Here is a 27,163-nt window from a genome sequence, read left to right as displayed (position 1 = left end):
GGAATATTAACAGCTGTAAATGCTAAATATTAGCTAGATGCCCCGAGTGTTAGAAGCCCTGTGATTATCAGTTATTCGGCAGATTTCCTGAAGTCGAAACGTCATCTCTCTGTTACTACCAGAACCAGAGACAGAATACTGTCTTACTTCACAACAGAGAAAACATTACAATGAATGAAGTCATGCAGAGTTTACTCAAAATCTCAAAGACACCAATTGAAACAAACCTGTTGTGCTGGAAAACCTCAAATCCATAGATATCAAGCAATCCTAGAACTGTTGTACTTCTCCAGCCCGGAAACTCTCCTTCCTGCAATATGGGGGAAAAAAAAAAAATGTTGATATGTACTCACAGCTAACAACCCATCACTGGGTCCTACCCATTTAGTTACAGCATTTACTCCTATCCTCTTAATGGAAAACAAATGAATGTAGGAATCACTGTAGAGCATGGAACTTACCATTTCTCTGCTTTGCAGATAAAAGATTTGTAACTTCCTTTCACACTTGGTTGGATATCAACAAACAAAAGGTTCATTTACCTTGTAAGCAAGAGACTTGTTAACCTTGTTCACCAGCCAGGAGAAGGTGCGTCCGTATATTGCCTTAGCGAGTGCATCCCTTGCGTAGGCTGCCTGCTCCAGGTTCAGAGGACTGATTAGCTGAGTGCAGAAGGAGAAAAAAAGCTATTCAACAGCCGTTCCACTGAGAAATTCAGTTTCCCCAGTTCACTGTTAATAAACAGCCACTCAACGGCATCCCATCTAGGCTCAGCTCATATCACTGTCTGCCAGCCGTACAAGCTGCAAGTCACCATTAGGTTATGGGACTCCTGCACTGCCAACCTCCTCTGACAAGTGAGAGGTGAACTCTCTAGTTCTGGTAAGAGAGCTGACAGTGTATCACTAGCTTGATTGAATCCCATGTGCCTCCCAGATCCCCAGTTCATGTTCTTACCTCTTCCCCTTTTGCTATGATCTTCTTGTGGATCAATGCATCTCGAAGAACAGAACCCTCAACTGCCAGAAGCTGCAAAGCAGTAGAATATTAAATTAATTTATGAAACAGTACGTTCAATTTCTCCGTAGTCATTTTAAGAGATTAGAAAGGCTTGTCCTTAAAAGCACACTCCAGCGAGACAACCCTTTATTTTCTCATTCGCACTGCAAGACTTCTTGCAACGTCAATCCTTCCCTCTCCTCCCGCACACCACCTCCTTTCTGCCAGTGATAGGAGCTAACAAATAAATTGGCTTGATTGTTCTGCCACAAAGAACTGACTAAGCAAAGCCACAAGGGTTGTTCTTTCTTTAAAACTCTAAACTTTAAAACTTTAAACCTCCAGAGTAGGTCTATTCCTATCCCGCTGCCTGAAGGCAAAAACCTCAAGTCAGTGGTGGATCAAGCGGTAAATACAGAAGTTGTTAATTAAAGGGTTTTGATGTTAGTATTTGCATTTTATTTAGGTCAAATAAAAGTAAACTTATGAAAACTTCTAAATCATATTCTAAAATGGTGCGATGGTACCAAGTTCAAAATAAGGAAACCTCTCCAATTTATCTTTCATGTTCTATGATCTCTAACTGGTGATACTCACCCTAGCCAGGTATTTAATCTGATTCTCTGTAGTGACCTGAGCATTTCCTTGGTCATCAGCAGCAAACTGCACGTTCCCCAGATGGAGGACGCTAGCCACAATGCTCAGCAAATCCTAGGACAGAAGCAACAGGCACAAATCAAGATGATGAAATGAACACCATGAGAAACGGCAGTGAGATTTTTGTACTAATTAACATTTTATGAGAATGTTTTGTATTTTTTCCTTCAGGATTTTTGCAGAGAATACATTCACTCTGAAGGCTGCCTTCAGTCAGAAATAACAAATCAAAGCAGAAAAATTCCTTAAGAGTAGGAAAATCAGCTGTGCTGTTAAACGTGTCTTACCTCCACCTCATTGTCATTGAAGCTTATAATGGACAGGGCTCTTCGCACAATCTTCCAATCATTTTTATCGTTTATGGAACTGACCCTTGCACAGTGGCCCTAAAAAGACACAGTTTGCTATAAATAAGTAAATAATTGTCAAAGATATATTACTCATGCCATGTGTTTGTTTTTATAGCAGTAATCTCAGTGTTATTTTTGAAGCGAGGGAAGGAAACTACAAAGCTAACTGAGAATATACCGGTCCTATAACATAATATTATGAGAATTACTAGATAATGCACACCTTTACTAAATAGTGATACTGTTGTGGGCTCTTTTCGAGGCCCAGCCTTCGCAGTAAGTCCTCTTCCCCTCCTTCTAGCAGCTGGTAGAAAATGTGGAAGTTCCTCTCTCCATGATTCTGGTGCACAACTCGGGATTTCTCCAGGAGGTAGTTCAAGATATGGCCCCCAACAGGAGCCCCCTAAATCAAACCAGATGCATTGAAATAGTTCATCAATATAGAGGAAAATATTTCTGCTTCCTGGTGGTCTATTCAAAGACAAAGAGGATACAAAATGATAGCCTATGAAAAGACAGAAAACTATCTGTCGTTTTGCGTCACAATCTCTATTTCAGCTAAAACAGAGCGGCAATTTGAGTTTCGAAGTGCACGCAAAATGAGCTATCAAGTGAAAATAACATGCCATCACACAGATCATGGCTACAGCACATACTGAACAGGATCTTGACTTGTGTAAAATTCCTTCTCAGAAAGAATTCAACACAAAGTAAAAGCAACAAAACGGAGAGCGTGGAGGGGTTACATATTGAGACGTTTACCAGACTGCTGTATGCTGAGCGACTCAGTTCCTGCACCATGTTCACCTTCATAGAGTGGGGCAATTTGGATCAGAACCGAAACAAACACTATGCGAAGTTACACAGGACAGAGCTTATCTTCAGATCACAGGCTTACATGGATTTAGTTTGGGAGTATCCATTTGCATGGTGCACATATACCCTAAAAATAAGACGATTTAATCTTGCTGCCTCCTTATATAAAGAAATGAGGGAAGAAAGAAAGGAAAGTGTGTTCTATAAAATCCTCTAGAACCAAAACTTTGCTACCACAGACTCTGCTCACGCTGTGTCAAGGGAATGCAAAACAATTGCCGCAGGCACACATCAGTACATGAAAGCACAGGCAACAGAGACCTGCTATGACCGGGACCAGTTCTGAAGTATAAAAGAAATTTTAAGTTACCCTGTAATCAAACTGCACATCCATGTATTTCCCAAATCTGCTGGAGTTGTCATTCCGAAGGGTTTTTGCATTTCCAAAGGCCTGAAATGAAAACGATTAGGGAAAAATAAATAAGTATCAAATAAGATTATTTATAAACACTTCGGCGAAGCTGCCAGTTGTTACAGCCATTAAAGCCTAGGCTTGTCCTTTCTGCAAGGGAAACCAAGAAGGGAACGGATTGCTACCTGAATTCTAATGTTGATCTTTATACTCAGTGTGAACACTGCAGATGGAGCAGACCTCTGAAAACAATTCCATCCCCTCAGCAAGCTTATTTTAATGCCAGTTTGCTGCTGATAACATATGTCACGTCTGACAGCCTTTTCAAAGCTTCCTCTCTCACCACAGCTATTTGCTTACGGCCACCCGCAGCTCCGCTCGCAGCAGGCACTATCCTAACAGGCCTAGGCCTGCCAGACTTGCCCCTCTCATGGGGAGCACACCTTTCCCATGCACGCAGCACACATCTGATACGGAGCGAGCGGAAATATCAAAGGGAACTACAAAGACAGCTCAGGACTGGGCACTAGAGGACACCACAGCACTAGAAAATGGACCCACAAATGCATTTATCAGAGGGCAACGTTGCCCGCAGCAGACGTGTTCACTTCTGGCTTTGCAAACTCGTGCAGCACACCAGAACTCTTCCCACACCGAACGCCTGCCTCTCCCTGCAGCCTGGCCAGCCCAGAATTGCTCCTGGCGGACGGGAAAGGGCCAAGTGAGTTCAGCAGCAGACGGCCATTTCTTTGGCTGGGAAGCAGACCGGGATTCCCCTGCGTGCGCTGCAAACCATCTGCCCGCATGCCGTGAACCAGTGTTCCCAGGATACACTATCCGCTCTGCACAGACAGCTCAGTCATGCCCCGTGGGGTCCAGCTGCCCCCACCCCTCGGCTGGAAAATGTGAGTACTGCTTCAATGTCAAGTTCCTGCGCTGCAGGCTCTAGAGTTACCTCCAGGACGGGATTGGATTGTAACAGGCGGTCCTTCACGGTTTCGACCTGCTGGCTGGCTGGGCAGGTCACGGCGTAGTACTGCAGGATCTTCTTGGTGGCCTCTGTTTTGCCAGCCCCGCTCTCCCCGGAGATCAGAATACACTGATCCTTCCTCTCCGTGCGCAGGGAGCGGTATGAATTGTCTGCAATAGCGTAGCTAAGGGACAATGATAACCAGGCATTAGTTTGTTTCCACAAGCGAAGGGCAGAGACTCCTCAGCTAAGACTATCCCACAGTGCGAACTCCTAGCGGAGACACCTCAAAAAGAAGTACGTGCGCATGGGCTGGGTAAGAGCGTATTGCTTCTGCACACTGGTGATGACACAGGAGGTTGCCGGGAACGCTTCAACATCTCTATACATATCTTAACCACTAACCAGCCTAGTTTCTGCAGGGTGATAGCACAAATCTATCAAATTTCTTTAAAAACTATTATTTTGAGTCTCTCTGACGAGAAGAGGTTCTGTAGAAGATGACTACATGGTGCAGATGAACTTACTTGTCTAAATGTACATGATCTCTCAGCATTGGTCCCACAGGACAAAAAAGCTTTACATTCAGGAAACATCTTGTTTTCCATCAATCTTTATTCTAGCTTATCCTTTAAGTGATGACATACTCAGAAGGTCACAAGTGCACTTTGCTATAGCTCCTATAACGTGGCTCCAGAACAGCCCAGCCTCTCAGCTTCTCATGGATGGTAGGAAGAATTGGATAAGCCAGCGCAGACCGATAAGCATTCTGCAGGCTACATAAGCTACCAGCCAATTCAGGCCAAACACTACCCAAAAAAAATACCAGACTGTTCCTCCTGCCTGCGTACAGCCAGGGTTTATGGCTGCTGGCCCCGGACCCCTGCTTCTTCCTTTGCTGCTTTTTCCTTCTCTCCTCTTTCCCTCCCTGCGATAGACCTGACAGGATCTTACATCAAGAATCACACACGCTTTTACAACACCAGAGAGCAGGAGGATGAGTCTGACAACAGGGGCAACCACTTACGGAGGGAGAGGAAAAGAACCACACAGGTGCAATGGAAGAGGACAGGAGAAAAGAGGAGCATTAGCCCTTCATAATGCACTCATATAAGACCTCCATAACAGTATTTTCAGCCGTCTTCACATGGTGATCAAGCAGATATCCTGTGTTCATACACTTGACAACCTTTTAGTAGCTTTTCTTCTTTTTTTGTCCCTTTTTTAACTCTCATGCTGTGAAATTAATTAGAAGGAATCACACCAAAATAACAGCCGTGGCCTTCTCAAGTCTATTAATACTTGGTGCTAAGGCAACACCAACGAGCTACCTAGCAACACAACTGCGCGCTTACCCCACTAAATTCGTCAAGTCCTTCTCCCATCCAAATTCTGTCTCTGGAGTATTTTGAAAACGGCTGAATAAATGTAAATTTCATTTAAATTTTAAGAACAGTCTCTAGACTGCATGCCTTTATTGCGTGGTTTTATAGTACTGTAAGTTCAAGCAAAAGGCTAGCAGTCGAGCATAGCACATACAGAATCACTTTACTTAAAGATGTTTATGGTCCCATTTGTAGTCATCGTCTCTGAACCCCCTGGCAGGCTATAAATAGGACAGGATATGACAGATCACTCTGGGAAGTATGCTGTGCTCAAGCCCATAGGGATAACTTTTCTCCTTTGAATGACTACGTGTGACGCACTTCCCAGAAAATCCAGCACTCAGGCCTAGCCTTAAGCTATTTTGACACTGGAATAGCAATCTTGAAGTATTTTGGCTTTCTAGAATCAGTTTAGAATAAGGGAAAGAGGAAAAAAAGACACCTGAAGTACTGTCAAAGGAAAAGCAGAGAGTACGGCAGTACAGAGCATTTCAGTGCTCCTCAGAATATTTTTAAAGGCATAAATAATCACATAATGTAATGGTTTTTAATAGGACGATAAAAACAGTTAAAAAATACTGTTTTCCCAGTTGCAGTAGCACTGGTATTCAGTACTCTCAAGGGTTTACTTATGAGTTGCAGGTTTTACAATTTCTTACGGGAGTAATTAAAACAAGAAAGAGAACAGCCCAAGTAATAATCAGTTGTTCTGTGATTTAAGTCACTTTGTGTAGCACAGACAGGAATTCAAGCAGAGCTGTTTAGCACTCAATGTTATAAGTGAGCTTTGCCATCGTGCTCAGTCCTGTACCTACTGCACACAAATAAAAAGGTAGCCACAGTCCCAACGATTTTCCAGAGAGTCACAAAATTCTCACCCAAGGACAAAGAAGCCCTTGAATGCCCTGATCAGAGGCAAAAGCCACTACCAGTTACCTCCTCGGGGCAGATCTCGATTTGGGGCACCTGCACATCGACACGATGCACCGACACATCTAGACCAAGGGGAGAACACAGCAGGTTTGAATGCAGGTTTTTTCAGGTTTAATCATCCCCAATATAGGTCTACACAAGAAGCCTGAAACACTATAAAAATCACGTTTTTATCATAACAAACAAAACTTCAAGTGTTCAGACTTTACCAAGTAATTGTGTTTCCCTCCCTCTCTGTGCTCGCAGCACATTCTGTTTTGCTTGCTCTCTTGGGCTACGTGCCAGTAATAAGAAACAATCCAAATAGTTTGCTCAAAAATAATATCATTTACTCTTCCAAGACCTCTTAAAAAAAAAAAAAAGGGACAAAAAAAAAACCTCCAAGAGGTGCTCAGAATTTGGCCCCGAAAGAAAGCATTTTGGAGCCAAATGTCCTCAGCTCTAAGTCATCTTTCTCTTTCAGTCTGACAAAAAAACAACAAAAAAAAAAACAAAAAAAAAAAACCCAACAAAACAAAAAAAAACCCCCACACAAAAAAACCAACCAAATGCTTTCAAAAATAACTTTAAACCTCAAACTTTTTTTTTTTTTTAATGGGAAATTGGGAATGCTCACCAGGCCAGACCATGTAAATAAATACATTCCTTGTTCCAACAGGCTCACGGTATCTTAGCAACAAGGGAAATACCAGATAAATATTGGCCAGGCAGTAACAGCAGAGGTAGGAAAGAAACCACCGCACAGACAGACACACGCTTTCCGCTAGCCAGCCCTGTGCTGAATGAGCGATGTAGCAGCGGGGGAAACTCACAGCCCGGCCACGCAGACCCCAAGTAACCCTGGAACAATGAACTCCTGTCCTGCCAGGGCTGGGTAAGCAGCTCTGTTCCTCCAGCCAGGAAGGAACCAACTCCCTTTCCAAATACTGCTCTTGCAAAGGCAACTCATCCTCTTTGGAGAGAGGAACAGGAATAGAAGGAGCCGTACACCACACCCTTTGAAGGATCCTTTATATCCCTACGATTTTCAGTGCTGCAGCTGGGACAAGGAAAAGTCCTATTTGCTTGTTTTCACACGTCGTTATTGCACGCGCCTGTGCGGGAACGGCACAAACTGCCCCGTTTACCCACAGACCACTCACAGGTGAGGAGAAACTTCGTAGAAGCTGACACCACGGTATCGCTCCATGTTCTGTTTACTGTAGATTTCCAGTTCCTTGTATGGATTAACAGACACCAGAACAGAGCCAATGTACGTCTGAAAATGACAACAGAAAGCAGAGAGGTTACAGAAGGTCTGGCAGCAGGTTCTCCAAGAGCCCAGACTGCTCTGAAGGCCGTATGTTGTTGACAAGGGTTGCCTGCAGCAGTGTGCTGGGGATGCTGCTGAGGGCTTCCAAAGAGGCCAAGGGTGCTGAAGAAGTCACCTCTCAGCGCAGTGAGAATGACACTGCAGGAGTTATGCTAGACACGTTATCCTTCTTGAAAAAAACCCAGCACCTACAGTTTTAACAAGCAAGAATACTGGATTATTTCTGATACACCATTTGGGATCAAGGTCAAGCCTGGGGTTGCTGAAAGCCCACCACACAGAGTGAATTCATGAAATGGAAGGATGTGGTGCAAGTTGCATTTTCAGAGCTGGCCAGACCTGTGAATGCCAGCAGACCTCAACTGGAGCACTGCAAACGAGTCCCTACGTTTGTTACCATGACAGTATCCGAGACTGGTTCTGACACAAGCAACCATGGTCTATTAAAGCTGATACCACCACCTCCAAATCCAACTGCAGAGCAAAGCTACGGCATGTCTTCTGCAGCAACGCCCAAATTCAGGTCACTGATGAACACTTTGGCTTCTGTCACTCTGCTACTCACATAGATCAGATTCTCCTTGAAGCGCTTACGCAGATTTTCAATAAACGCTGCTTCGCTGGTGAAGTTCTCGAGCAGGACAAAATCCTGCACCCCGACACGGTCGCGGGCCGTCAGAGCGCTCTCCATGGTCAGCCGAATACCGTTAGTCCCCGCTCCCTGCAACCGAAAGCAGAGGAAGGTTGGGATATCTGTGGTTTCATATGCAGCTCACTGAGTCCACAAGAACCATTAACCACAATTACCCACGGACAACCTACAAACAGGAGAGGATATTAGGATAACCCCACTACTGTTGAAAAAGCTAATCAATGTATACTAATGCTTTATCAATTGGTTTATACTAATTGCTTTGATGGAAGAGAAGCCAGCATTAGGGAAAAAGCTATTGCTAAATTTCCAATAACTTTCAGTCAATCAAATCAAGCAAACAAGCACTTCATAAAGAGAATAAAACTTGGATTTCCTTTCCCAGGCATCCTTTAGCAGAAGCGAGACTGAAATGTGTTCTCCTCTCTACTCCTCCCTTATTTCATAATGGGAAGTCATTTCGAGGTAAGGAATTTTTTATGACTAACGATGATTCATCTCATGAGCAAGGAGCTTCACACTGCTGACCATTTTAAAAAGTTTATCAAAATACCCAATGGGAAAATTCATAACTAATGAGAAATGGGCATTTCTGCATCCCATGCCACTGAATTTACTAACATCTGATTTCTCATCAGTTACAACTGATCTGATAGATGTTGGTGACACGAACATCTATCCCATGCATCAAGCAACTTCTATTCCCTGACTCTCTTTTAAAGGTTACACTTTCAATGTGATGTGGTTCAGACACAACCATCTTTGGAAAACACAGGTCTGCTGACTTTTTACTTCACTCAACCTCATGTACTAAACAGGGAAAGGAAATGTGCACCAAGTGACTCAGTTGCTACTTGCAGGGAAAATTTCTACATGTCCAAGGCATAGAAGACGAGAGACACTATGGAAATCAGAGACAGGAGATAGAACGTATTAAACAAATTGCCTCACATCTGCCTGCATTTCCTTATCGTATTCTTAAATCCTTCTTACTTTGCAAACTCCTCGCAGCGAGCACACTTCTCCTAAATCATTTCCCTAAAGCACTAATGCATTTCAGAGAATCTGTTGCAATATTCTGAGACGTTGCCATCACTGGCACAAATGCCACTGGAGCTTGTGCCTAAACGGGCTCACGCACTAAGAGTGACACCCAGGCACCCTCTCCTGTATTAGTGTTACAAACCGGGAATGCCGGATCCCTGCTCCAACACTGTCATCCAGCCCCAAAACCCTGCATAATGATGTAGATGATTTTTGCTGACTCACGTTGTTAGGTAGTTCCTTTCTGCTCCTTCTCAAGATATAATAGTGGTCAGAGCACAGGGACTGATGGCGTGCAGGGGGGAAAAAAAAAAAAAATAAAAACAACCTTGGTCAGAAGAAAGTTTATTACTACTTAATAAAACTTAAGGTAAAGGCAAGACCCACTGAAGTATAAATTCGGGCCCAAACGGGTGCAAATTATCTCCATCTGCAGTTGTTTAGACTTACCAATCATTTATAAATGCAGTTTTGCCTATTTCTGCAAGTTTTAATTGGCTTCCTTCCCTAAAGGCCAGTGCCTGGGCATAAGTGACTGCATGAAACTAGCAGCTTTCGGAAAGAAAAATTAGTTCCTCCTGGAAATCTCAAATCCAGATCCACTCTAATGGCTCAAACATCACAAAGAAACATCATTTTAATTTCCCTTTTTATTTTTCCCCATTAGTTTCATGGTCTGAAGGGCCTGATTTCTAAGCTTTGAGAGATCCAGTTTGGGACGCATTCTGCAGATACTGTCATTAAGTAATCTTTTTTAAATGCCCAAAACTTTCCAAGACAATTCCTCCACACCTTCAGCAAAGTGCTTTGCTGTCGTCTCCTACCCTCTTTGCCAAGGTGAAGAGGGAAGGGACAAGCCCTGGAGAAGGAAGGTGGTGAGATAAAGGGCAACACTGGCAAAAGAAATAGATCACATACAAATAAACCCTGCCTAGAAATCGGAATCCTTCTATCAGAGCAGTGCAATCTTGGAGCAGGTTTTGGACAAGGTAACAGAAACAAATGCAAAACCAAAAGAAAATAACTAGTTTTCAAGCGGGTAAGTTTACGAATACAGTTTTAAAACACAGCTGCCTCAAAAATGACTGAGGAGAAACTTCCACCCTCGCACAGTTAATCCAAGTTTATATAATCCTAAAGACTTTCACAGAAAACGTCACTTAGCAGTTTAAGCAGCTTTTTCATCAGTCACTACCTCCAGCTCAGGACAAAGTGATCCCAGCTGTGCACATCCAGCCTAAGGAAGAGGCAATCTATCCCACTTACAACACAGAAAATTGCACTTTGGCCGCCTCCTCTGGGAGAGGCATTTAAGGCTGAGTAGCTTTCGGTTTCCTTCACGCTTTTTTCTTCTCATTCAACTCCCTCTCCGTGAGAGCAAAGTAACTACCTGAAATTTTCAGTCAGTTTTAAAGAAAAAAACAAACAAACAAAATGCAACTTTTCAGCAATAATTAAATGTGACCAGGTTACCTAGTCAACATGATACAGTCAGATTCTCCAGAATGTAAACTTTCAGTGCTGTACCCTCCCAAGCCTAAGCCCAATGCAAATATAAACGTCAGTTATAAACCACAGCTGAGCAATATGCATGTGTCTGTGCCAGCATTTGCTCATTTGCTTTATTGCTTATGTCCAAGTCTACCACCAAGTTAAAATGTCAACATTAACTATTTGACTGCTTCAGGAGATGCAATGTAGAAGGAGGTGAAAATAAATCCTTTCTGCAAAATGGAATCAGAACAGTAAAGCAGAAGGAAGAAAGTGGGGAAAGACGACATTATTTGGAAAAAAAAAAATCATCACAATGATGACCATATGTTCCTACTGAATGATGAGTGTGACAGTAAGGCACTGAATAAATTAAAATAACTAAAATGTTAGTTATTTTATGTTAGCAGACAGACATCAAATCTGGTGGCTGTAAATTAATGCTAGGAAACCCAGTCTGGGGGGTTAAATATGTTACAGTGAAGCTAATTAACCATTACAGCAGTTTGCCTATGGACAGGACCGGCTCCCTTAACGCCTCTGCAGTGGATAGATCTCTCTCTGCCAAAACGCCTCCGGCTGACGTACAGGCTGCCTCTGCTCTGTGCTATGCAAGAGATCAGCTTGGACAACTCTGAAAGCCCTACGGCAGGGAGTATGTATCCCAGATAATTAGGAGAATGTAGGCTGCGAGGGTCTGATTAGACCCTGCCGTGTGAAAATCACTACTTCTTGAAGCTGCTAAGAGTGGCAGACGAGCCACTCTGAGTGAGAACACAGGCGAAAGGGCCGTCCCACCTGCCCGCAGCGCGGCTGCGCCCTTCGGCTTGCGCTGTCTCTAGTGCGATAAACTAGATTGGAATTTTTTTTTTTTTTTTTTTTTTAAATCTTAAGCCAGGTCATTTTCCCACACTGGTTCCACACATAATCACTCGCAATGGCTGACAGATACAGTAGCACAAGACTGCGAACCGCAGCGGTGACGGGCAGGAGGTGGCATTTCAGCAGCAGGGCCAGCTCCTGCCGTTTTGAGGTGCTTGTGAGACTACCACCCAAGAGGCAAGCGAGGTGTAGCCTAACAGCTCACCACCACCGAAACGGAACACAGCCCCTCGAAACGGAACTTTGCCTCCCCGGCTCGCGTAAACGCAAGCAATCCCCTGCCTCCCAGCCAAACCAGTGCAGCTCACTGAGCCAGGAAAAAAGCAGCTGGTAGTTTTCTGTCAATGTAGTGAGCTGCATCCCCTTCCCATGGGATCAAGGTGAGTGTCAGACCCAGGGCAAGGAGGCAAGGGAGCACAGAGGCCCTTCTGACAGCAACAGGGCAGTTAGGCTAGCTCAGCCATGTGCAACTTCACCCTGCCTACAAGGAACAGAAGGAGCACCAGGCTAAGAATCCCAACCTTTGTAGGTTATACCGTGCTAGTGCCACACCCAGCACAGGCTGCAAACAGGGAATTGCAAAAATCTGAGCAATCTCCATTTAATCTTGGTGCCCGTGGGATTAGGAGTGCCCGTGTCTTCTCTCAAACTGGCCTTTTATCCCATCCCAAAATCACCGTCCTGATGGTCACTCCTACTTGGGAGTGTATGGGCTGACTTTTGCCACTGCATTTCTCAAACCCACCCCGAAGTACAGTTCCAAGGGACTCATTCCCACACTACTTTAACCCACTCTTTGCTTTTAATCTCTTCTCCAGAGCTGTCAGCACAACAGTGGCCGACTGCCAGGAAAGGAAAAGCCGTCACTCCTGAATGGTGGGGACCAAGCCAGTGCAATTACCAAAGCGGTACTACTTCCACATGCCTTTTTCTTCCGTGTGATTAAATTTTGGGAAAGACTTTCAGCTGGTGTAAATTGGTGCTACACAGCCTGCAGAACCAGGTTTATGTTGGCTGAGGTTCCAGCCTTTCTTTGTATTCATACAACAGAGTCAACAAGGCCAAAAAATACGCTTTACAAACAACTCCTGGGAGTACAAAAGCACTCAAGACTATACCAAAGAGTTTTCTAAACCGAACTAGTAAGTCTGACACATTATTGTGAAGGCATAAACAAATACTCTTCTTTTAAACGATGCTAAATGCCAAAGTATGGTACAGACTTTTCTCTGCTTCCGACTTGGAGATCTAATACACCTCAAAAATGAAAACCAAGACCTTTTGCTCAGCACAACAAAATCCAAAGTGCTTGAGTCAGTCAATCTGAGCACATCAGGGACATTTTCTTCTGTGAAGAAAGGTGGAGGGCAACCCTACCACGAGCACAGGAGTCCAGGGACGATGTGAACTGAGCAAGAAATTCCCACCACTGCTTTGTCCATTGGCTGGTCTATGGCCATGCAATACCCAGTAGCCCAACATGTGTGTAGGAAGGAGTCTTTTATACCAAAATTTCCCAGCCTTGATTTTCCCAGAGGGGTACCTGAGTGGTCAGCATTCGCACAGCAATTCCAGACACACCAGTGCTGCTGAACGCTGAGAGAACAGGCAGCACCTGGCAGCTCAGGCAACTCGCTCCTTCCTGGAGCATCCATGAGTGATGCCCATGAAAACACCTGGAGCTCTCGAAGTGAATGGTCTTCTATGGAGCCGGGAAGCTTTATAATCTGAGTCACACAACATAAACAAAATTTCTGCTTCTAGAGCTAAAATGTATGTTTTAATATGTTCCTCTGACAATGCATTTTTACAACTTAGCTAGTATCCATTCAGTAAACCAGCAGATTTGCACTAAAACGACCGCAGGAAGCGGGTGCCATATGGACAGAGGCAGGCATCTTTATCTCCGTATCAAATGAAAGATGATTGATCTGCGCGTTCCAGAAATAGTTACAAAGCCGGGAACGGAAGAACAGGCAAGAACCAAATGTGAGTGGGAAGGGAAATTCAGATTAGATTCTGGAAGACAATAAGAAGTCTGAACCAAGAACGAACTTCTTGTGGGGAGGTGGCAGTTAAAACACATTTGTCTCCTGGGTAGTATGACATTCTTCACTGTCATGCCAAAGCTGCAGGAAGGGAAAAAAAACCTCCTCTGATTTCTACTCCACTCTACAGCCTGACAAAGGGTTTGGACACGGCATGGGCTAGACAGCACAGCAGACAAAAAACATCAACTATTTTATCCAGGGCCTCAATTCCTGAGGTGCAGAATGGGATAGCTCCTCTTTCCTTTGACATGGAGAAAGCAATAATGAAAAGAACCGAGGTGGACCTGAATCGAGGGATCTTAGTCAAGCACTTGCCGCCTGCCAGCGAATCCCTGACAGATTGAAGTGCAGCCACGTAGGATCCTCCTCCCTCTTGCCACACTGAAAATTAGCCGCACATTTTGGACACAGACCTCTCTGTTAGTCAACAGCTGGGTTGGAAAGAGGGCTGCCTGAGGGGCAGCTCCGGGTCTCGCGTAAAAATGCTCTGCAACCAACCACATGGCTTTATCTGCCCCTTCTGAAGCCACCTGAGCTCAGACAATAATTTGTACGACACAAATCCCATGTATTTGGCTTGTTTAGTTAAAAAAAATTAAATAACGAAAAGAAATGGTTTACTTTGCTCTTAATTATGTAAGCCCAATGAAGTTATTTCCCACAAGGTGGTAAGCTGTTCTGAGCAGACAACTTGAGAAAAATCAGAACCATCAGATCAAACAGGATCAAAACCAGATAACAACTCTGATCACAGACCAGTAGAGTTAAAGGGAACAACTTTAACTGGCAAAAAAAGTTACGATGTCAGCAGCTGCCACTCAAGGACCATTTATAGCAGAATCATTTTTTATTCTTGCTTCTGTTAGAGCAATACATCACCAAGAAAGGAATGTCTGGAGTCAGGGAGCACTTGTCCATGCTCAGAACCTGGTTCTCCCTCTGATACTTCCCTTCCAACCCTAAACCACACGTTAAAAGGATTTAACTACAGAATACACTATTAAAAAAATTATATTAAAGAGAGAGAAATGCTACTTCCTTGACTAATTCTTGTAAACTATTTAAGTTCCATATTTTAAGTAGAGACAAACTAAAACACATTAAAACATAAAATAATTGAAAATACAGGGGAAGCAAGCTTATTCTGCTCTCACAAAGATTTGTTACATCCCCACGAGCAAACTGCCTAGAAGTTAAAGTTCTGCCTCCCCCACTTTCCAAGCTACAGAACCATCTAATCTCCCGCCCTAAAACGCAAAGCGGAATGGGAAATGTGACAAACGTATCACACTGCGTGCATTATTTTAAGTATCTATCAAATGTATGTAGGTCACTGGGAGTTAGAGCTGTGAAAGCAAACATTTAATCTTTTGCAAAACAATAATGCAGGGTGAGGATGTTGCTGCAATGAATTATGGCTCTTAATATATTAATCAATGACATTTGGCATTTGCAACATTTAGAATAGTAAGAATCCAGCTAAAGGAGCTCAGATGTAAATTAGAAATGCAAATTATGATGGACCAGAAACCAAAGAAAGACATGAGGATTTGCACAGCAAGCAGGAAATATAATTTGTTCAATGTTTATAACATAATTATCTTTTCTAGACTTTACTGGGGGGGGGTAAGTTAGGAAAAAAGAGAAGCGATTAATAGTTAGAAGAACAAAGTAGTTATAAGAACCGATTTGAAGGAAAGGACAAATGTTTACCCCGAAGAGGGGATGCCGATACTGCAATCAACAAGCTAAATATAAAATAGCAGTAAGAAAAATGAACTAGGCAAACCAGAAAGATCACCAAGGCTGGAAAAGTAAATACACTGAATTTCTATATTTAGGGAGCTGACATTTTTGCTCCTGAGCAGATGGCACAAGCTGTTGTGCGTTAAAAGATGCTGCCGATGACGGTATGCACGGCAGTACTACCTGCGACCTCAGGCCACAGGCGTGTGCGTCCCACAGTGGCTTCAGAAGACAAACAGACGGCACAAAAAGCAAAAACTCAGATCGCTGCCCTTCCAAGTAAGTTTCGCCATCGACTTCCAGATCAGAGCGACCAGGCGAGAGGGGAGCAGAAACTCAAACACTGGCCTACAGGTAAGACTCACGGCACGCGCTTGCTGCCCCGGCTTGCAGCAACGGGGTGCTGACCCCGCGCCCTTGTTTGCCGCCCTTTGGTAACTGCCCTCGTATTCCCCGCTAAATTCATCCTTTCGCCCCTCTCCCTGCAAATACTGCAGGTCTCACGCTCTTACTCATGCAGCACTCTGCCCTTCCCCACCTTCCCCACTGGATTCCACACGTCCCACACAACCATTTCAGACCATTAAGTCTTTCAGAGATAGTAAAACTTTCTGAACAGAACATGTGCTCCAGTGCATTCCCAGGGCATGTGAAGGGCACTTCCACACCCACGTGTTCTTTCTGAGATATCAAGCACCACCCTAGACAACATCAGTGCTTATCACACACACTCTCACGTCTAAAAACCTTTCTCTCTATCCACAGCTGTACAGAGGTTTGCTGGCTCCACCGTCCCCCATGCCAACAGAAATCCAAGCGCGAGCCTCTCAAGCACCATCGTCTCCACCTTCGAATGTGCTGCTGCAGGGAGGGACTAGGCAGGTCCTGCAGAAGCTCTGCGCTTCCCTTCGTCACTAAGACCCTCTCTCAGACAGTGCTCAACGCTAGACTACCTGGGAAAACACGCAAGGATCTCTAGATGGAGCAGGCATGGGATACTCCAGCCCCATGCTAACTCTTCAACAGTCAGAGAATTGCTTAAATCTACAGACACGACGTTTTCAATCCTTCTCTTCCTAAATTTGGTAAGTTTACCAATTAAAGCCTTGAATATTCTTATCCAATCAAAAGCCCACATACACTTTTTTTTATAATGTTCCCTCACGCCTGACCTCAACATCTTTCGGTGTCAGTGAATTCTGTGGCACAGTTCCGCATTGTATGAAAATAATCTTTGCATCTCTTTGGCAACTTTAACTAAGTGTCTCTCTTCCTATGTTACAACACAGAAAAAGGGGGCTCACAATCTGCCTTGTCTGTGGCACTATTGTATGTATTTTTTTTGTCCTCTCTTAATCACCTCTTTTTCCAGGTAACAATCCTAGTCTTCTCAATCTGTCGCCACATACTCAATTTCCCTAAGCTGCCGGTGGTGGTTGTCCTGCAATGCAGTACGCAGACCCAGGCTTTCTGGTTGCTGCTAAAACATGGACAAAGTTTTGCTGAACTAAATACACCTTGGAGGACCTGAGTGGCAATGAATCCTAAAGCAGGTATTTCCTGCTGTTCCCCAGGGCGGTGGTTACAGAGAAAGAAGCCGTGTGTCCCTGGGAAGGACACACGCAGAGCCCAGCCCCAGCACGGTACATTCACATGCTCGTGCCCCTTCCACCCAAGCAAAAGCTCCACCCTTTCTTCTCCCCTAACGCAGCGCACGGCTTTCCCCCTCTCTTCCCACTTTCTCAACTCTCACCTTGGCTTCCTCCTCAAAACATGTATCTCCTGTTTGGTTTTTTTTCCCGTTTCAACCCCGTTCACGTAACTTTCCAATGAAGGGGTCTTTTGCAATGCAGGCTGAAGCATTTAAACTTTCCTGCTGAAACCTTGAACATTTATCTCCCTTCTTCTCAGACTAGATACACATCCGAAAGCTGCAAGAACACCAAAACAGTTAAATAAATCTTACCGCGCCTCTGAACTTCATTTCTGCCTCCTATCAGTTCCCGCAGCACTCGTCGAGACTTAGTTTACGCTGCTGCAAAAAGCTGGAATCTGAGGACAAGTTCTCACTGCTGTCAGTTGCCTTTTTTCTTCTTCTTTTTTTTTTTTTTTTTATGACATTTTCGGTGCAGTCAGAAACTCCCTCCCTCCCACCAGCTCCTACTGGAGCATCCTGGAGAGGGCGTTTTACAAGGAGAGGGAGAGGAACTCTCCTCCCCTCGCAAAGAGGAGAGCCCGACAAGCACGGATGAAGACAGGCAGTCCAAGAGAAGGCAGCAGTCCCCTGCCTGCTGCGGAGTCCCCGCTGCCCAACGACAGGGAAAAACGGAAAGAAAAGCAATCACAGGCGCTGGAAAAACTGGTGCAGAGCCCAACACGCAAAACCACAGCAAACAGGACCGGAAGTGATACGCTCCATTACGGCAGATTTTTGCACTGAAACAGCTGCAGCATCAAGAGGGCTCCCCAAACCCACTCCCACTCACGCCCAAGCGCAGCAAAATCTCCTGGGCTTACACTCTCTCAGCAAATCGAAGGACCACGAAGAGCCCAGGAGTAAGACAGTTTGCCTCGTCTGCCCTTGCAAGGACTTCGCAAATTGGCTCACACCCGCCCTGGATGGAGGTCTCCAAGTTTCTCACCACAAAATAACCTGCACTACCAAGTAAGACCCTTCCTAGCAGGACAGAGTCAAGCCACTGTTGCCCTTAGTCTCCAGCCCCTGCAAACAGAAGTAGGACATTTAGCTGTCTCTGAAGCCATCAGGGTTTGGTCTCAGACCCAAAAAAATTAATGGCCATAGCTACACCACGAGTGTCAAAAAACACCACCACTCAGAGATAAGGGCATGCTGACAAAAATTAAGATGTATATTTAGCCTTTGCTAGCATTAGGTGGAAAGTGAAAGGATGAGAGGCAATAGATGCAAGCTGGAAGGAGGGAAATGAGATATTGAGAATTTTTTTTCACAATTAGTGCTTTCAAATACTGGAACAGGAGCCCCAAAAAGCTGTGAAACTCCATCCTTGGAGATACTTAAGACTCAACCAGACAATGCCTGAGCAACCTGATCTAAACTGGCCCTGCTTGGAAGTGGAGTTGGACCACAGATCTTCACTGCTTCCTTCCAATCTAAAATTATTCCATGATTCTATTAATCAATTTTGCTCCTCAATGGTCTAAGCTATGTGTCCATCCTAAAAACGAATTACAGGTATAGCAAATAAAGCTACAGATCTGTTACAGATAGCACATTGCTCTGGGCCCAGGGTACCCGTCAGGTATCGCAGGTCACAAGTAGTTCACACGGTGAGCATACAAAGCTGCTGCCTGGCAGCTGGACCAGAGGCCAGGCAGACCCCCGAAGGAGAGGATTTCTGCCCTGAAGAGGACCCCCCATTTCCAAGCATCAGTAACTAAAAAAAAATTAGCCATTTGATGTGACTGGTAGCAGCTAACGAAGAAGATGGGTGTCTGTCAGCGAGTCTCCCAACAGAGATAATCACACAAAGCGTATCATCACCCATTTCTCCTTTATACCAACCCTCCTAACAAACCCCCCTCTTCAAATGATCTGTAATTGGCCAAGAGCATGACAAAGGGGTGCAAACTAGATGCAGGTTCCCCCACAGAGTACAAGGCACCACACACACACTACACAAAACACCTAATTTGCACCTGCAGTTAGGAGCGTCTCAAGCTTAAGTCTAATACTACAGACCCATCAGCTGAATTTTCAGAGGTCATTTGCTCTAAATGCAGGCGGCCACATCTGCACTGAGCAAACATAAGCCTGATCCAAACGCCTGATTTTCCACAGGAACTGTATAAAAATTAATGGGAATATCTTTCCTGCTGCGCATGGTCTTCTGGAAAGAGACTGCTGCAGACTCTCTCTTGCATCTGCTTAAGCACTTCTGAAATTCAGGTGTCACACTGAAGTCACTATCACAAAATGTCAGCTATCCTCACCAGTTCACTACCATAAGCAGGCAAACAGAGGTGGCAAACTGAACAATGCCCTTTTGTCATCATGTAAGACTCTTTTGGAGGATATTGTTTATTTTATCTTATTTTCATTTCCCTTTTCATTTTCCTTTTCTAAGTGGAGAAGGCTTTGCTCACGATCATAGGATAAAGTAGAAATAAAACAATTCCCTTTCTCCAAAAAGGCTCTTTGGCCCTTAGGTGTATTAGCCTCTGATCAGGCATGATCGCAGGACCCCAAGCAGCATGCAGCACTACTGAGTACTCTACGTATCTGCCCAGAACCAACCGTACAAGTATCTCAGAGGTTGGGATCCATTTAAAGTGGTCCCACATGGCAGACATCACCCAAACTCTGCAGCACCAACAGGCAATATTCTAGCCATTAAACCATGAAATCATTCCCAAGCTCAACTACTGGTATTTCTTGACTGGCACTACCTGGAGTCAGCTCTGCTTATCGGTTTTTTGTTTTGTTTTTCTTACCAAATTCTGTTACAGAAAGGGTGAAGTCAAGCTTTAAAGTAAAAAGATAAAAAGCAAAAAGCTTTAAAGTAAAGCAAGTAAAGTAAAACAAAGCCACGCACGGCCACTACTCGGATAGGAGGCTATTTAAAACCAAAGAAATGCAGCAGATGTTGTCAGTGGTTCGGTGCAGCGCTCCCCTCTAATTAGCCCTGGCCCAAGGCATTGATCCCAGAGATCCTGCGCTGTGGTGGACGTCATGCGTCACAGGAAGAACATGCCAACCGTTACAAGGATTTCTGACGAAGCTTGGGTAACACTTCTGAAGAGTGCCGTGGTGCCACCAGCTTTTCTGCCCTCATCAGATTCCATTTTGAAAAATTATTCGTAGTACCTCTCAATTCTTGCACAACCATTTGGCATGATTTTTATTCACTTCTTATCGCCAACCGAGGAGTTAGGTGAAATATTAACGGAGGCAGCCTCGGGACACATTTCAGAGGTGGGTTAAGCATTGGTCCATTTTAGAGCATTGAAAGAAATCGACAATACTCCAAAGCCCTGCTCGGTGCAGGAGCACAGGTGAGATCAAAGGTAATCTGAGCTACATTTCCCAAACTGAGCCACATTAGCCATTACTGAATCACAACAGCAAGCCCTGAGCCAGGAGTTTTCCAGGTATAATGAGAGCTGTAGCCTGGCGGCTCTAATTCTTAAGGAGGAGAATGTCAGTTCTCCACCGTCATTCCTCAAATCAGTCTAGTTGTAGCCAGAGTCAATACAACTCACATTACAATTTTAAGTTAAGTATTAGCACAGAGTTACCTTCACATTAACAGTTTCACCTTTCCCCTAGTTTACACCACCTCACACTTCTCAGAACACATCTCATCACTGAAAATGCCACGTAAGACGAGAATATACACGAGCCCAATATTCAGAAGTTTGTTTCGTTTTTTTGAGGGGTGGTTTTTTGTTTTGTTTTTACACATTTCCCTTGGCTTTTGCAGGAGAAACCTTATTTATTTATCCACTGGGAAGACCTTTACTCGAAATGTTTTTTTTTTTTCTGTAGCCAAACTACTGCCCCACTCTTGTTGGCAAAGAAAACACTCCTACCTGTGGGTTAACCTAAATTAGGAGGAAAAAGGAATAATTGGAAAGCAGAGATAACCAACATAATTGTGATTTAAAAGATCTTGATCACAGAGTATTAAGGTGATAAAACCAGGCTCTTCCTTTTCAACAACAGAGCCCAGCCCTTGTCTGTGACTTCTGCTGAGGATGGCTGGCTAGGTCTGTATCGCTACTACAGGCAACTACACGCAGAGGTATGAATCAAGTTTTCCAGGCCTCACCAGTTAGAAGTGACTCATATAAACCCTGGATTAGAGCACTGGGATTGCTCTGCTCGTTGCTGATAAGCAGCTGATTCCCTGCATACAATTTCACATTCAAAGCAAGGGGACTGGAAACCTTTCCTGTCAGCCCTGCTCCGACAGGCTCACAGAGCAGTGCGTGACTTGCTAAGCTACGCCTGCAAGCAGTGGCTCTACTGAATAAAAAAAAAAAAGTCTGGCCCCATGAAACCAACATCAGCAAACCAGCCTTCCCCTCTGCTGTGCAGATTCCACTGCACAATATAAATCTGGAGGTTAAGAGATGCTGGATTGAGTTTATGCTATTCAAAAATGAGTGTAGACCACAACTACATTGTTGCAAATGGTATGAAGTTCATTTATCAAGGCATATCTTTTTTTTCCTGGATTTTTATAATATTCATTATTTCTGCCTTGCTAAAGAACTTCAGAATAACACACATTCCATAATTAGAAAGCACTTGGCAAAGATATCATGGGAAACAAGCTACCCTAAACAGGCCAGGAATTTGAAAGCCTTTCCTCTTGCAGGTCAGAGGAACATCTTAAAAAATAGAAATTTCTTTAACCTATCACATGTATCCTGCTGTCCAGACTATAGTGATCTAAAACTGATTAAAATGCCATGCATTTCTAAGACACCCTATAGCAGAAACTGGAGGTTCTGATGGGCACGCGGCCCATTGCTTAGGGAAAAAGCCCTGTTCCAGCAGAGGATGAACGTCTGACTGCAGGGGAACGGGCTAAATCAATGCCCTGCCAAAGAAGCAACATTAAATACTGTAACAGGTTTGATTAACGAGGCAGAACCTCTTCCCCATACCATTAGCTCTGCTAAGAATTGTCTGTTTTCTACCCTCTTTTTGTCTGTATTAATGCATCTCCTCTTTCCCCATGCAGCATAGCCAGCTGTCCCCCCTCCCAAACAAGTAGTTAGGAACAGAAGCCTGGACACAGAACATTGGTCCAGGGAGACACAACATTCCTGGTCAAGTATGAAACTGCAGACCTATAAAGGTTAAATCAAAAGCCCGTTATACTCACTCAAAAGGTGTCTCAAGATGGTAAAGTTCCTTAATTATACTGCAAACTTCATGACATCATCACAAGTTCTCTGAATTCTCCGGTTCTGTGTGAATGTGTTTGCACGGTTATAGACAAAAGTTTAAAAACATGATAGGTGTGGCCAAAAAGCTTCAAAAACCAGAGGACAAAAAATATTTAAATTATTATTTTGGATTCTAATTTATGCTTTGTAATGCCCAAAACTGTCAATACTGGTTTTGTTTGTTTCAAGAAAGCTTCAACAGTGAGAACACTAAACATCTCTTCTTCGCAAGCCCAGTCTTCACAAATAAACAAGAATATTACCAAAAAAATGGAATATTACCAAAAAATGAAGATGGAGATGCATACCCCTCCTCGGACTCCTACACTTTCTCTGTAAGTGCTATTCACTATTTTGATACCTCTGATGATAGATGTGTTTGAGAAACGGCAGATTAAAAAGCACATATGCAGCACTCGTATTTAGTTATGGCTCCCGCACACACACAATAATTCTGGGTCTGTGACGTGAATGAAAACCGAAACTGGGTTAATCTAACAAATTAAGATAAATTTTCCTCGTTGTTGCTCTCTGCTGAACCAGTGAAACAGAAATGGATGACTGGCTTTGACAGTGACCATCAGAACAAAGTCCCACTTTATAATTACCAGATGCCCTTAATATGATGCCAGTTTGTCTCATGCATGTGGCTTCTCTCACTCTGTCCCGCTCACGCACTGCCCTGTGTTACAGCTCTGCCGGTTGTTTTACAGGACCACAAGACGGTCGCCTCTTCAGCTGATTTTACAAACACACCCTACCCATTCTGAATCCAACAGTAATTGTTGAACTAACTACAATAGCAAAGAGTTTGAAAACAACAGTTAATTCAGTTTGATTGCTTTGCCCTTACTTTGATACAATCATTTTTAAGCAGCTCCCCTGCAGAGTCTGTGGCAAGAACAAGAAGAGCCGTTTTGACAGAGCTGTTAGTACAAACAGCCTGACTCAGTTCAGCTGATGTGCATTCCTCCCAGCTGACTTTCTAAACAGTCACTCCCAGTGGCAGGACCTACATCTTCCTTTTAAGGGGAAAAAATGTTTTCACAGGAAAAATTAAGTGTTCAAAGCCTGTGCATATCTCTGTGCTTTCAGTGACCAATCTCTCCTTTAAAAACATATTCTTGCTGCACGCAAAACAAAAACTCCTCCCTCCTTAATATAAAGCAGTTCCTCTTTTTTAACACAGCCATTAGCTGTGTTACCGATACCTTGGCAGACTCCGGTGAAATATCCTATCATACTGTTTTTCAAACACACCAACATGAAAAAGAGAATTGGTCTTCCAAAGCATTAGGACACCTAAATCTGAGAGGGAAAAACATGGCTGAGAAAGAATAGGCAAAACTTACAGGCTGTAGACAACGGTTTACAGCTCACATTGGTGGCTGACAGTTCCTATTCCTTCAAATTTCTTTTCCTGCATTTCTGAAAAGAGGCTTAGTGTTAGAAAGGGAATAAGATTGGAAAGCATATCATAACAAAAACTTCTTGTTCTATCGACACGAGATAAGGAAAGAGTGAACACTGGTGCTTTGCCTGCATGTTAGATGAAGGAAACAGGATTTCCCTCTGCTACTCCCTGAGCAAGATCCCAAGGAAATGTTTCTAATAATAGGAAATTACTATATAAGGCTAGATCAGCACTAAACTGTTTGCAGTCTGGAAAAGAACATGTAAGATTACTGAGGAGGGACACAAGTGGCAGAGCTCTTCACACATCAGCATTCTCCGGGAAGACAGCACGCAGTAACCGAAGGTTCCCCTCCACAGAGATGGAGGGCATTTAACCTGTGACTCCTCTCCCGAGCAGAGGGGCCTCTCCCACAGCCCAAAATAGAAAACTAAATGTACGAATTAAAGCTGCTATGTGCTTTTTCTACCATGCCCTTGCTTTTCTTCACAGGAGGAAAAAGACAGACAGAAGAGACTTTTAGATCTACAGAACAGCACCTGCTAAGCAAGGCTGAGCGCATCTCTGATACGGAAAGCGCAGGAAAAGACACAGCCACGTCCTAAGGCATGGCGCGGCCAGTGCTGATGCAGAGGGAAGGCTGACAGCTCCCGTACCTGCCCTTCCTGGGCAGCAGATCCATGGACCTCAACTGTTTGCAGCTGCATTTTGTGAACCGGACATCTCTCTCTAACTCATTTTGTTTTAAACTGTAAAGATGTTGGGCACCTGTGGAAGGAGCCATTTAACTTATTTTTTTAAAGTGTTCCCACATAATTGCATGCATTAATGTCTTGCAGGCCGACAGCTGCATGCAGCTACAACAGGCTGTGTACATCTCAGCAAAACTGTCAGGCTGACTTCTGTCTGAAGCTGTAATTGTAGCTCCAATGCACAATTTTTACTATCACTTCAGCAGACACAAAACCTGCAAGCCCAGTTAAAGACAGCTTTTCCTTCTTATACAAATGAAAGGGAGTTTCTACAACAATGCTCACAAAGACGTCGTTCGGATAAAGTGATATAACTGGAACGTTTCCCTGTGATCCCCAGTGAGGGGTATCTTTCCATCTCTGCTTTGTCTTTGGATAAGGCCAGAAGCTCTCAGCTCCCAGTGCAGAGAAGCTTGCTGAGCAAACAGTCTGACACAATCCCATAGCTGCCACAGAAATGAGTACAATATACATTCCTAGAAAGGTTTATTACCCAGACTTTTTTTTTTTCCTGACAGCAATAGATGTTTGTGACAAAATGTACAAATAACTTTGTATCTGTAGCCTGCTACATCCTATGTCTCCCCTGCCTACAAAAGCAGCCCCTGCAGAGCTGCACAGCTTCTAGAGGAACTTGAGGCCAAATCCCAGCCCAGATTTTCAACGTGTTAGCTGGTAAGACCTCCTTGAGCTGAAACGGTCAGTTTGCCACAGCAAAGTTAGGCTGAGAGCCTTAAAAAAAGCAAGCTCGGCTACCCTGATGAAAGACTCATTGAAGAGACGGTAACACAGAGTCCTGACAGCAAAAGCACTCTTCTACATCACGGCACCAGCGCTTCACAGTCCCAGCGAGAACACGGCTGAGATTTACAGTTCCCTATACTGTTCCAGAGGATTGCTCCAGTGTAACCAGGCTCTCAGGTACGTTCTTCACCAGTTGTTCATACCTTGTCCTTGTCCCCATACTACCTGGCCAGAAAAGGGTGTGCACTCATGGGTGTGTTAAGCTTTCCAGGGCATATAGTAATTCCGTCCCAAGAGGATGTTTCATATTTGACTTATCTTTAGGGACATCTTGATTTCTGAATATTTTTAAACTGACCTTTAATTTTTGTCCAATTAAATCACATTCTTGCCTGCACAGCGAGGGGGAAAACAAGTGCAGGTAACAGGCAGGTTTTTTTCAGAACCAGTAAACATAAGTAGTGATGACTCTTAGAGAAAACCAACTACATGGAAGCATTTATATTAAATACCCTTATGCCTCTTTTCTCATGTAGTAACTGCTCTATAACAATTATAAAGCAATTCAGAAAGATGGCCTGTGCTGGTATCGCTTGTGTTCAGTGATATCTTAAAGTCAATTAATTTTGGAAAAAACAAGGTTTTGGGAGCTAGATCCCTGTAACATTTAAGTCAGTACAAAGTCTCAGCTTTAAGCCTAGACCCTAATGCTCTTGTCTTGTCTACTTCTTTTTCACGCCAAGTCAAAGGATGCAGTCAGTAAGTTGTTTGTTCAGTTTTAAAAAGTCTGCTCCAGGAGAAATTAGATATTTGTCTTGGCTCTAAAAAGTGAGAATAATCACAAGTATGAGACTAGGAGTCTGAAAGCAGAGATCAACCATCCCTACTCATGTTATATTGACAGGATCCCAAGTTTTCCCCATGCCACCAATGACAATCGTAAAATTCTTCTCTAAATATAGGAATTGTCTGTTTAGAACTGCTGACACCAAAACAATTAAGTTTAAGCTGCTTTATTGTCTTTAGTGAGTTAAATCTGAAACCTAGGGAAGGCTATCTGAATGACATTGTTCTTAATTGTGTCAACACATATCATTTTACAGAAATCCAAATAACAGATTTATCTGCTATATCAGACTGCTTTATATGAAACAACTAAACTTGACTGACTTGTCCTGTGCTGTCCTTTTTTCTTTTGACAACTTTCATCAATGCAGTTTTGCATTAAAACAAACCACACCCAAAACCAGACCATTTGGTACTATGAAAAATAGTTTTAAAAGGAAATACCTCCCTCCAAAACAGACAAATGAAATTGTTTTAGTTAAGGTGAAGCCTGTCCTTTTCATAAAGTCTGAATAAAGCTATTGTTGAACCCCTAGCTTGCTGTCAAAACCGTGAACTTTTCTGCTATGTGGAGATTGGAGCACAGGTAGTATCTAGACGATGTAAGTATATTCAAGCTACCAATGTCAGCAAAATAAAGGCCAAATAGCTAAAAATTTCCTGAAAAGCACAGGAGAGAGGATCACATGGAATATGTTTCCTAAAATTCTGGGGTTTTTAATAAAGCAGCTGGTACATGAGTGATGCCCCAACTATTCCTACTCCTCA

The 27,163-nt window shown here is 43.7% G+C and overlaps 1 protein-coding gene across 1 annotated transcript in view; it reads right to left on the bottom strand.

Annotated features, from left to right (window-relative positions):
• MYO1C (myosin IC) overlaps positions 1-27,163 on the bottom strand; it is a gene marked incomplete at its 3' end in the record, with an annotated part of 58,380 nt that overhangs the window by 13,075 nt on the left and 18,142 nt on the right. The window contains exons 2-11 of the mRNA XM_082008639.1: positions 8,400-8,555; positions 7,665-7,780; positions 4,190-4,388; positions 3,193-3,273; positions 2,230-2,409; positions 1,944-2,042; positions 1,597-1,710; positions 958-1,029; positions 543-662; positions 228-310 (exon numbers count right to left, since the gene is read on the bottom strand). Of these exons, the coding sequence (XP_081864765.1) occupies positions 228-310; positions 543-662; positions 958-1,029; positions 1,597-1,710; positions 1,944-2,042; positions 2,230-2,409; positions 3,193-3,273; positions 4,190-4,388; positions 7,665-7,780; positions 8,400-8,555 (1,220 nt within the window). The remainder of the gene's footprint in view (positions 1-227; positions 311-542; positions 663-957; positions 1,030-1,596; positions 1,711-1,943; positions 2,043-2,229; positions 2,410-3,192; positions 3,274-4,189; positions 4,389-7,664; positions 7,781-8,399; positions 8,556-27,163) is intronic.

The sequence above is a fragment of the Phaethon aethereus genome (genome assembly GCF_964289735.1).
Source record: "Phaethon aethereus genome assembly, chromosome: 19".
NCBI lineage: Eukaryota > Metazoa > Chordata > Aves > Phaethontiformes > Phaethontidae > Phaethon > Phaethon aethereus.
Note: the sequence above shows the minus strand (reverse complement) of the source record. Positions and strands in the feature narration are given on the sequence as shown.